The sequence below is a fragment of the Babylonia areolata genome, chromosome 1 (assembly GCF_041734735.1).
Source record: "Babylonia areolata isolate BAREFJ2019XMU chromosome 1, ASM4173473v1, whole genome shotgun sequence".
NCBI classification, from domain to species: Eukaryota; Metazoa; Mollusca; class Gastropoda; order Neogastropoda; family Buccinidae; genus Babylonia; species Babylonia areolata.
Window position 1 is genome coordinate 30243565 of NC_134876.1, and position 12888 is coordinate 30256452.

General features: G+C 37.6%; 1 protein-coding gene across 1 annotated transcript; it reads left to right on the top strand.

Annotated features, from left to right (window-relative positions):
* Positions 1 to 415: 415 nt before the first annotated feature.
* LOC143279151 (TNF receptor-associated factor 6-like) lies at positions 416 to 10288 on the top strand. The gene is made up of 8 exons (XM_076583366.1): positions 416 to 1103; positions 1830 to 1887; positions 2929 to 3033; positions 3882 to 4040; positions 4650 to 4853; positions 5828 to 5958; positions 7292 to 7463; positions 9475 to 10288. The coding sequence occupies exons 1-8, from the start codon at positions 916 to 918 to the stop codon at positions 9886 to 9888; spliced, it is 1431 nt and encodes a 476-aa protein (XP_076439481.1). The 5' UTR covers positions 416 to 915; the 3' UTR covers positions 9889 to 10288.
* Positions 10289 to 12888: the final 2600 nt, after the last annotated feature.

A 12888-nucleotide genomic window follows, 5' to 3' on the forward strand; every position in this document is an offset into this window, starting at 1 on the left:
GAGAGCACCCGAAACATTCTGCACAAAAGTAAGAATTTTCACCGTCCCTGTTGTTTTGCAAATTTCTTCAAATGAAAATAAGCACAGCTTTTCATATTGTGAACTTAGATAATTATGACAAGTACCAACAGTAATACTCGGTAGGCCATACCCTGAATATAACGGGAACTGTCCATTTTGTTCTCCTACGATAGTGATGAGAATTGCAGTTTCGGTTTAGCCCACTTATCCTGTGTGATTTTTTTCTCACTTGTTGGCCATTACTGCAAGTTGTAGGGGCTGGCAGTTTATAACTGCCTCCGCTTTTGTGTTTTGAATTTGGTTTGGGCTTACTTTTGAGGGGGGTAGGACTCACTTTTATTTTCTTCTGCTTTAAAAAAAAAAAAATTATTTTTAACCAGAATGTAGTTATTGTGTGTGGTGATATCAGAAGTAAGTGAGCTACACTTTACTAGCACTGTACACACCGACAGGTTAATTATTTTCCCATTAATATTTGCATTGTTAGCACACACATACACAAAATATCATTTAAGATTGGGTTAGCAAGTACACACAAAAAAACAGTATTAGTCATAACAATAGGATTATTCCTTACCCCAGTCACAAGAAAAAGATACCTAATCTTTTGCCATAAGAAAAAGATAACTAATCTCTTGCCATGCTTGTTCCATTATTCAAATAGTTCTCTTTAGGTCCTCCATAAGGGAGGGAGGGTACAGTATGTGCAGTGGCCTTCCATCATCCTGTATTTATCCTTCAGCATTTTAGAGATCAATGAAGATTTTGGGGGTTTGGGGAGTTAGGAGAGAGGAGGGGTGGGTGAGAAACTACTGTTTTCACTGCAGATGAAATTGTGTGTGACTTGCAGAAAGATATGTTTTTACCTAGGTGTCAATATTTTCCCTCTGCAGAATGGCATCTAATGGTGGTTCTCAGCAAAATCGTGTGGTTCAAGACCATGGCTATGATGTTGAACTGGCATCAGGGGAGCAAGTGGACGTGAAGTACATGTGTCCGGTCTGCCTTAATGTGATGCGTGATGCCATGCAGACGGTCTGTGGCCATCGGTTCTGCAAGTCCTGCATCACTAGAGTGGCTGGGTCAGGCACACTGTTTAGTCTTTGGTGTATTTTGTGTGAAATAATTTTTATCGATTAAAAGTCATTGTGTCAAATTTATTTAAGCGGTTAAAGTAAAAGAGTATAAACTTATTTTGCTTTTTGATAGAGGCTCATGTCTGGATCAAAAAGTTACTGCAAAGGTGGGAGATGGGCATGTTTGGATCATGGGCCTGGTCTTATGGTATATCAAATGCATAGGTTTTAATTTTGTTCCAATTTAATGACAATATTAAATTATTCTCTAACATTAGATTGAATAAAATTGACAGTAAACTCTCTCCCTCCTTCCCTTCCCTCACCCCCCTCTCTCCCCCTCCTCTCTCCCACCCCCTCTCTCTCTCCCACCCCCTCTCTCTCTCCCCTCTTTCTCTCCTCTCTCTCTCTCCCCCTCTCTCTCCCTCCCCTCTCTCCTAACTCCCCTCCCCCATGTCTCTCTTTGTTATATAGGCTCTCTGCTTTTTCTTGCATGAACTTAATTTTTGCTTGCTTGCTCAATACAGTTGCTAAATGATCCATGAAATTTATCCATTTGTCTTCTTGAGTGAGATCATGCATTGTTTTCGCCTGTGAAAGAATTCTGAATTTGCCCATTCAGAATTTTATGCTGTCATTGAGCTTGAAATTAGAAGAAAAAAAAGTTGGAAATGATTAGAAAAAACAGTTTAAGTTGGAAAGGTAATCTTTCATATTGTGATTTGTTTCCAGTGATAAACCATGGGGAAGATGCCCTGTGGATAAGACAGCTCTTCGTAGATCAGAACAAGTGAGATTCAACATTGTTTTTATGATTATGGCATTTCTAATGACAAATTGGTAAAACAAGTAACCATATCATCACTGAGTTAGGAAATTATAGTTTATATATTTGTATGATATAATTTAATATTGATATTTGATATGTCCAGAATTTGGTAAAGTATATGCTAATAGCCTGACTAATTTTGTCACATGTGATATCAGGGATTTTATTCTGATCACTTGAGTAATATTGAGTATGAAATTTTGATCCTTTTCACAGCAGATTTTGCAGGATAATCCAGACCCGAGTTGGAAGGGACCATGGTACTTATTTGGATCTTTGAAATATCCAATTTTTAAAATATGGTAAAGTAACTGTAGAACTATATATATTCAGAAACTGTGAAACTCATTTTCAGTTTTCCTTTTTGCAGACTATTAGTGAGACTGTTGACAAAAATGGAAATGCTTCCATGGTGCAGTACCCACTCCGCCCTACCCACCTTAATCTAGCCAACACTGATCTTATGTGATCTTGATCTTCTTGATAGGCATATATTGCATTATTCACCTGACTGACAAATGTTGTAACGGGGGGTGGGGGGGTGGGTGATCAGCTGGCTGGCTCCATGGAAATCTTGAGTTTTGAAGCTTCTGATGAACTCTGCATGGACTGTGTAGCATCACTGATGATGTTCCAGTCCGAAACAGTTTGTTGGAAGAAAGTCTAACTGCTTTGTCAAGGTTTTGTTATTGATTATCTGCATAGATCTGCTCAAGGATGAATTCATCGAAATGATTTCCAATATATTTTTGGCTTTTTCACAACCTGTGTCAGCTTTTTATGGTCAGGATGTTAATATTCTGCTATGAGATTTTTTTTTTCATCATAAATGCAATGTCCTTTCTTGGTTAAGAAAGTTCTCTCTCCCCCCTCCACCCCCCCCCCTTCCCCCCCCCCCCCCCACACCCCCCCCTCTCCACACACACACCACCTGGCCCCACTTCATCCTCTTCATTTCTTTGTCTTATTTTTCTTACAAAGATGAAAATGTTTCCTTTGCAGCTCTTCAACGATGTTGCAATGCGCCGTGAAATACTGTCTTTGAAAGTCAAGTGCAAGAACAGCAATGAAGAATGCACTTGGACAGGAGAAATACGTGATTCTGAGGTGAGGCATCAGACACCAATGTTAACCTGATGTGCATTTTTAAAATGGTGAGAATTGGTCGTTTTTTGTTTTTTTTAAGAATAAACTTTTTTCCTTCTTTTTTTTCTTCTTTTTTTTTGTGTGTGGTAAAGTCCATTCACAGTGGACATATAGAGAATTTTGTCCGTAAAAGTAGCGAGGGAAGATGAGAGAAATATACTTGGCAAATTGTTAGAATGTGATTCTTCATGTGTGGGACTGAAGCTTGTGATTGTTGGATGGTAGCTGTACATAACATCTCCAAAGGATGAAATGGGTTTCACTTGCTTTGGCTGAAATGATAGAATGCACATCCTATCTGGAGGACCTACACAGAAGCAGAGCACCTTCAAGTTCAGTTTTGTCTTAACTTCTCTCTCTCTCTCTGTCTCTCTCTCTATCTCTCTCTCTTTCTGTTTGAATTGACTTCACATTCAATCAAGATTGAGTGTTTCGTTTTATGCAATCCTTTCACTCCTTGATTTGGGATCACTGTAAAGACAGTGGATAGGTGTTGAGAAACACTTTAACAGACTTATAGTATAGGTGTAAAGAAATACTGTAACACTAACAGACTCATAGGTATTAAAAATACTGCAGCAAGTTTAACAGATTTGTCATTTTTGATTATATTTAGTTTTTGGTAAACAGTGAGTTGTGTTTATCTTGATATCAACTTTTATTTTTATGTGGCCAACATTTATTCAATATTAATGTCATGCTGACACTGCAAGGATAGCTGACATGATGCTTATAAAATATCTATATATCTATTCTGTCAATCAATCATTGAAGTTATATGATATGTGCATGCAATTTTTTTTCAACAGAAACACCTGAAGGAATGCCCAATGGAGAATGTGCAGTGTCCCATCGGCTGTCAGGCCACATTGCGACGTGGTCAGATGACTGAACACAAAGAGGAATGCCCTCAGCGAACAGTCATCTGCAGTCACTGCAAAGAGAGCATTGTCTTCGTCAAGGTTCATGTAAGATCAGCTGAAAAGAAATGCAGAGTTGAAATCATCATTGTTGATACTGTTCCCTGGTGGGAGTTTCTTTGATAAGTTAGCCTTAAATTTGAGTTTATGACCTACTTTCTTTTCTTTGGTTGTTGGGGTTTTTTTGTTTGTTTTTTTATTTATTTATTTTTTTTAGTGGCAGAAAGAACCTGAAAATTGAGTATTTTGTAAGGTACCACATTTTCAAAGATTAATTTTTCAGACCTATATTTAGATTTGTGCTTTGATGAGTGGATGATGGAATTGGGACATGTGAACTACGGTGGCAAAAGAGATAATATCCCAACTGACACAAATAGCTCATTGTATGAAAGTGGTATATTGTTACGGATAGACAGTCAAACCTGCATAGAATTCTTGTTTTGGAAATGAGGCTTACCCGTCTACATTAACTTAGTTGCTATGTTTTAAAATCACAAGATTCATGGATGGGGTTATGATCAGAAATCTTGCCATTCTGTTCAGTGGGATGAATGAATGCTGGCATTATTTGTAGGGAGAAAAAAAAGGAAAATTATGACAAACTCAATGTAATTTGCAACTTTTTCTTTCATGCAAAGTGCCATGATCTCTTAGAAAAGGCACTATATAAATGTACATTATTGTTATTTGCAGAAACATGAGGTGGTGGACTGCCCCAAGTTTCCAGTGCCCTGCACTTTGTGTGGCCAGACTGGTATTGCCCGCGCTGAAATTGCTCGTCACATGGACTCCACCACTGGCTCCTGTCCTCAGGCCAACGTGGTGTGCAAATTCCGCTCTGTTGGTTGCCACTTTCAGGTGTGTAATGTCTGTGTTGCCTTTTGTTATAGCTTTGTTTAGTTTAGTTTGAATAGGAAAATTGCATACGTTTGGAGGTATGTGCACAGTTTTGACAAGTGTGTACATGAACAGACAAACTATCGTCTGTCACCTTTTTGGGGCAAAGGCCATCAACAGCAGTCTAACTTAGAGACAAAGATAAAACAATTGTGAAAAAAAAACTGTGTCCAGGCTTTCTCAAGATTCTGAGAACAGCTGTGTAAAAATGGTCATCTTTGTGTGTGGAAACTATATGCTACACATACGCTGTGTGTGTCATTGAGTGTGTGTGTATGGCTATGCTTGCTGAGTGTCTTTTATCAAAACATTTTAGATGGTCAGATCCATTTCTATCTGCTTTACAATCATGCACAGTTTGCTAAAGCATGTCCATTCATATATTTTGTATTTCTCTTTTTTATCACAACAGATTTCTCTGTGTGAAATTCAGGGCTGCTTTCCCCAGGGAGAGAGCATTGCTACACTGAGAGCGCCACTCATTTTTTTGTGTTTTTTCCTGCGTGCAATTTTATTTGTTTTTCCTATCGAAGTGGATTTTTCTACAGAATTTTGCCAGGGACAACCCTTTTGTTGCCATGGGTTCTTTTACGTGCGCAAAGTGTATGATGCACGCAGGACCTCACTTTATCGTCTCATCCGGATGACTAGCTTACAGACCACCACTCAAGGTCCAGTGGAGGGGGAGAAAATATTGGCAACTATACCGTGATTCGAACCATTGCACTCCGATTCTTTCGCTGCCTAGGTGGACGTGTGTTACCCCTAGACCATCACTCCACATATATGCTTACATCATCTGGTTTGTGCTGTTCAGATCCCAAATGATTTTTCTTTTTATACTGAAGAGTAATGCAATTTGATGAATCACAGTGGGTGATTTAGAGGATATAGCAGAAAGTGAAATAGGACTTTGGAATGAATTTCTTTTTCAGGACAAACGCAAAGACATGCAGAAGCACTATGACAGCAGCACGGAGACTCATTTGTCAATGCTGATGAACAGAGTTGTGGAGCTTACAATGACCAATGACTTGCTGCGTGAAGAACTCTGTGTTACCAAAAGGTAATCAAAGCAGGAGTCTTTTTTATTTTGTTTCCTCCTTCACTAGTGTGTGTGTGTGTGTGTGCGCGCGCGCGTGTGTGTGTGTTTTATGTATAGTTCTCAGTAAGAAAGACTGAAGGGATTTCTTTTCTTTTTTTTAAACTTTGTTCGACTTCCCATCCCCCATAAGTTCTTGCCTTCTTAAAATTCCTCACCATAGTTTTCTTAACTATGTACCAGTACACTTTTTTGTCCCACTTTCCCTCAGTTTCTCATTTTCGTTTTCAAATGTTCTACATACTTCAAAGAAGAAAAATGTTTGGTGGCCCTTTCAGGACTGAGGAAAAAAGGTTTCGTTCAGAGTTCGTTGCCTTTGCCTTGTGAAGGCTAACATTTGATCACAATAATCTCGTGTGTACTGAAGATTTTTTTTATAAAAAGGTGTACTGGAATACACGCATGCACGTGCGCACCCGCATACACACACACACACACACACACACACAGAGAGAGAAAGCTAAATTAGTGTTGAAGTGGGTGAGAATACATTATGATTACTGATGTATCAGGATATCCAAAGTTGTTCTTTCTTGAGTGAAAGAAAAAGAAAAGAATAATCATAAACACATAACCAGTATAGATGTAAAGGGCTATTTTTTGTGTCTTTCAGTTACATAGGGTATTTCACTTAAAAAAAAAAAAAAAAAAAAGGCACCATGTTTAGAATGATGTAAAATTGTCTTGTGTGTGTTTGGAACTTCATTATCTCTGTACTAGCAATTAGCTCCCCCTGACTTTCCACACAGACAACCCATTTGCAAGTGAAGAAATAAAATCGCCAAAAAACATATTAGATTTCATGTACTGAAAACTTTCATATTGATCAGTAACATGAGTTAGTTTGGGACAAAATATAAAACTTCCTCCCTTCTTTTGCTATCATCCATTCAGATGATGAAAATAGCTATATGTTTTGTTCGAAATTTGCACACATTGATGACTTGTAAATGAATCCTAGGAAGCACACAGTTTGGGCCCCTTCATATAATTCTGTTGTCTGCATTGTGACTGAGAAGAAACTGGATCAGACACCATTGTTGACACAACTGTTCACATGAACCAGTCTCTTTGAAAATAACTTTCCTGCTCACAAGCACAGCAACACACTCTGCATTTAATGGAGTGTGGAAAGGTCATTTAAGAGATTTTTAGCTTACAACATCATGATGCAAATTAGGTGCCCTCCCCAAAATTCAAAACGTTCTAAAGCCCCTGTCAGGCTCCTTTGTCTGAAACACTTCTAAACAGAAGGCCCTCGGTCAGGCCAATTTCAAAAACGTTTTTTGGTGTGCAGCAAACTTGCCGACACCAGCATACAGCTGGTGGACCACTCTCAGTCCATAAAGCAGCTGAAGGAACGCACCATCAGTGGACGTCTGCTGTGGAAGCTGGACATGAACAACATGAATCCACTGCCCAACATGGTGTTCAGCCCCCCGTTCTACACCTCCTGTCCAGGCTATCAGGTTGGTTCCTTCCCTGTCCCTTTCCCCCTATCTCCAGAGTGGTTGAGAAAGGTTGATGAATTATTAATGATAATAACGATAGTATGTTTTAAATAGTGCTTTCAAACTTCTCAAAGCACTTAATAATAATAATAATAATAATGGTATTTATATAGCACTGAATCTTGTGCAGACAAATCAAAGTGCTTACAAATCAAAGCGCTTGTTACTTAACAGTAACAAGTCAGTAGTCATAAAACACACTCAAACGACATACACACTCCTACACAGACACGTACACACCTACATGCACACACAAACACTTGAAATAGTGTTTGATGCATGTTCAGTTTACATTATATGGTATGCTGTAGTAAGAAGGTGACTTAAATACAAACTTCTGCCCACTGGAATAAAAATTTCCCTTAGTTTTTTTAATTTTTTATATATATTTTTTTTATCTATCTCTAAAAATTCAGTGGGTCAAAAGTAAATTCAAACAGGTTTTTACTAAATTTCTTTTTCAGAATAAACACTATGAGCTTAAAAGAAAAGCTCTTACATAGCTGACTTCATGTTTTGACATAGTTTCAAAGTAAACTTGGAAGTAAATGAAATAAATACTTCAAGTGGAATAATGTTTGTGTAATGTGATCCTGTTCATTAACTCACTCCATGCCAAGAGTTTTTGCCTTTGCCAATCCCTGAAAACCCAGGGTTTGTATAGGATGGGGAAAAAAATTGTAAAAAAAACAAGTAAACACCCAGACAATTGATATTTAGTATATGTATGCAAGGAATGTTGTTCCATATGTGTGCAAAAAATCAAAGTATTTACTCACCATCTTGATGTTGATCGCGGCATCCATATTTTGTGTATTTTTTAGCATTTTTGCACCCATCAGAAAGGTACACCAACATGTTCCACATCACATTCTAACACTATTTGAGGAACTGAAGACCTAGTGCATGCAATGAAGTATGAACAGGTGGTGAAGAAAGTTGAAATTCACACATACAAAAAAAAAAATGTCTCTACATAATGAAAATCAAAGAACAAAGAAAAAAACTCAACCGGCTGGGTGTTGACTGGCCAGTCAGCTGATAAACCTGGTATGCCAGTGAAGGGATGTGAAAGAGGGAAAAAGGAAAAATTGTCAGTCCAATCACTGGTGAAAACACTTGCAAAATCGTCCGTTTCCTCAGTGGTTTCGTCGTCTGTGTCTGTCTCATCTGCTGGCACATGTTACTCACTTTCCTCTCCATTGTAAACACTCTCTTCAGCGGCCGAATCTATTTCTAGTTCATCGGGATCTGGTTCAAATTCACTGTCCGAAGAATCAACATTATCTCCTTCGACATCAGAGCCTTCAGTTTGGATCATTTCCAAAGCATCTTCGACGCTGAGTAACATTTCACCTCTCCGACCGTGTCGAACACTTCGCCGTGACGCCATCTTGTCAAACAACTTACAAAGCTGACAGGGGGCACGCTTTGTTATCACCTGCGGTTGAGCTTATCGCGACACACACGCAGCGTTTGTGAATGAAAAGCTGACCAGAGGTGACGTAAGATATCACATCTGCTTTTGATTTTCGCATCCGACGCGTCACTCCGACAGCACAAATTTTTAAAATCCAAGTCCGCATATGCGGACATTGGCATCCAACGCTTTCTCCGACGATGTCCGCATATGCGGACAATGGCAGCGAGTGAGTTAATGAGATGTAGACATTCTGTAAGAGAAGTTAATGACATCCATTTATGGAATTTACTTTGATTTAAAACTTAAAATGTCAACAATACAGATCTGGTTTTCATATATTGCCAGGAAACTGATTGTGCACTGAGGCATTTTTCCCTTGATTTCTTGCCTCTGTCCAATTCGTGATTTAAGGTTTGATAGACACAGACATAAATGTCAAATGCCATTCGCAAGTATAAAACTTTAAACTGAATCTGTACATTTAAAATTTCATTTTTTTAATGTTGATCAGATTTCTTTATTCTGATGAGTTGGTTTTCCTTGCAGCTACGACTGCGTCTGGATTTTCGAGGGGTTTGTGATGGCGATGAGGTTTATTCTTCGATATTTGTTGTGCTCCAAAAGGGAGAGTTCGATGCAGATTTGCTGTTCCCATTTAACGGACAAGTTAGGGTCTCAGTGCTTCCTCACAGCAGCCAGATCTCCTCTCATTGTGTATCCACCATTGTCAAATGTAAAGACATTCCTCGCAATACCAACGGTAATGTCAATGCCCGAATGAACAGTCGGGGTTGTACCCGTTTTATTAAACAAAAGGAGCTTCTTTCATCCAGTTACAGCAAGAACAAGATTGTGTTTTTTGACATAAGCATGGTTGCAGATAAAGACCCAAACGAAAGTGCCAAGAAAACTACACCCCAGAACATCTTAGTTTCACAGGTGCCCGTAGCACCAAAGTAGTTCTTTTTAAACAGTGTGTGCATTTACCAAAAGAAAGAAACAAATGTGTGGTATTCAGTGTTGTTTATTAACTTAATAGTTTTGCTGTGGCTGTATTATTCACGTTTAAAATGGCAAATTTTAATTCATTCTTCTGTGATCATACACGTTTTTAAAAATCTTTTAGTCAGTGAATGCTCTTTATTCAGTTATTTTGTGTATTCAGTTGTTTATGGCTTTGTATGCATGAGCATCCTCTTTCATTCAATTTGGATATTTTTTTTATGCATGAAAGACTTTGGCAGTGTGTTTTTGACTGGCTGGTTTTTGAGGTGTATGTATGGAGGAGAGGTGGTCTTGAATCTGCAGTTGATTTCTACTGTATATTCTGGATGTTAATACATGGGAACCCGTTCTGTTGTCATGCGGTTTGGCTGGGATAAGAAAATTCTCTTCTTGTATGATGCTTAAATATTTTTTGTGATGTATGCAAGATTTGGGGAATATTTCAAGTACAACAGTGGTTTTAAGATTGTGCACAATGTTTTGGAATCTGTCATTTGTAAAACATGGAAATGTGGTTCTCGTATTGCATGCAATTTTATATTCACACACCTTTATCACAAACCATTGCAAGTTATAATTTATAAGCATGGTATTCCCTTTGTAATATACACCATTTTAGATCCTTTACTTTTAAGTCTGTATATATGATAGCTGACCACAGGTGTTTTAAATGAAGCCATTTTTAATTTGATTCTTAAAGTGAATATGCCAAGAATGAATGATGGTGTTCCCTCATCTTACCGTGATTTCATACTAGAAACAGCTTGCGTGCAGGTTCATAAAACGTGTTTTTACGGTTTTCAGATGCACAACTTTTCTACACTTTCAAGATAAAGTAGAGGGACTGGGGGTGGAAAGTGAGCACTCAAGTTTTTTGATGTTCCTAAAAGAGACCATCTGTGTGTATTGGAGGGGTAAAACATAAGATAAACAGCTGTCATCTACACATTTTTGTGGTCTTCAAATGTTGGTAAATGAAAGCAGACTTTTAAGATGTGATAACTGCCCTTGGATAAACCAAGCAGTACAGTGCTCAGGACCAGTGTCTTAAGTTGCAGAAAATGCAATCTATCCCGACAGCTGTTAACAAATGACGCAATAGAAATATCAAAATGTGGTAACTAAATTACATGAAGATGTAAGACATGAATAAACAATAAAAAGTACTCTATACAAATCAGTTATAAACACTTATCGGTCCTTAGAGACCAAATTAAATATTTTGTAAATTTTCTAGTCTTTGGAGATGGACAGAAATATTTATTTTCCCAAATTATCAATCCATTATTAAAATGGTTGTGTCATCAGGAAATTTAAACTGAAACCTAAGGTAGAAGCTTGCTGTTATACACAACAAAACTGCCTTTTTTCTAAGGAAAAAAAATGGCTTTTTCAGAGTAATAGGGAACACTATTTCAAAGTAACAGAAATAAAGCCGAAGAAAGCTTTGGTTGACGCACTTGAAGTAGTTCAGGCAGTTTTTTTGTTTTTTTTTAACAGATCAAGCTACATTTCTCAATATGTGAATAACCATGTCCCATTTTGATTGGGAGGACATAAATGATTCAGTAGAGCATTGGTCTAACACTAATTAGCAGAGCATTATCTTAGTTCTGAATTGGCAATGTTAATTTTGTTACTGGAGCAACAGTTTCCCCTTTGCTACCATTTCTGATGGCAAATGCAGCCTGTCCTCTGATCACCTCAGTATTTCATTCTGTTGTTACGATTTATCAATCTCCTCCCCTGAGTTTTACAAACATTAGAAGTAAAAGAATGGTATCTGCTATCGTATCGTTACGACATAACCTTTTCAGGGTGTAAACAAATTAAATCTTGCAAATATATAATTCTAAAAATAGAAAACCAAGAGCTAGACGAACATCTGTACTCAGAGCACTGCTACGTTCATTTTGTGGGCTACAAATGCAGAGGACCAAAAACATGTTGATGATACAGGCTATTTTAAAACAAACAAAAAAGAAAGAAAACTTAACCAGTTTCTTATTTACTCATGTGTTGCCTTTCTTTTGGTCAAGGTGTAGAATGCTCGTACTGCTTTAATAAATAATTTAATACTGTGCTCAACTATCGTTTTGGACATGAAATTTTGACATGCCAATTCATTTATGAAGAATTATGGAAAATACTCGATACCAAGCTCTTGTGAACATTTGTATTGCATATAAAACCATTGATTTTTATTTATATAATATATACAATCTCATCACTGCCCTATGTTGCATGAATTTATGAATGAAATGGCATGCATGTAGACTGTGCTTGATATTGTGTGTACAGTGGAAGCTTTAATTTGAAGCAAATATATAATATTCCTTTCCTTGAAAGGTGTACATAAAATAAACCTGTGGTTTTATATTTAAACAATGGTGATCTTTTTGTTCATCACTTTCATGTCTAAATACTGAGGTCACTGAACATATGCAAACAATTCTTCAGCTCTTTGACAATAATGAGCAAGAAAAGAAAAAAAGTTATAGTCCATGTAAAAAAAAAATATATACATACAAATGTCAGGAATTTCAATCCTCCTGTCAGCAGCAGTTCATGTTCAGTGACCTCTGGGTTTCTTGTGTTACTTCTATTCAAAATCACCTTGTTCCACAATCTTTTTAGCTGTCAAACACTGAACTATAAAACATTTGTATGAATTTATATAAGGAGCAAAACCCCAGTCACTAAACAATGATTCCATGGCTTGAAAAGCAGGTCTGTACTTTTGTGTATTCTATTACTCTAAACGTAGATTTTCTGCATGAGGTTGTCCTCCACAAACATAGCCCACTGCCACGACTACCTTTGCTTTGTGGTGGTTGTTTTTTGTTTGTTTTTTCATACTATCAAAGTGGATCTGACCTTCAGATTTTCAGCAAGGACAACACAGTGCTGTGGGTTGTTTTACGCATTGTTCACTGGACCTCAGTTTACTATTCT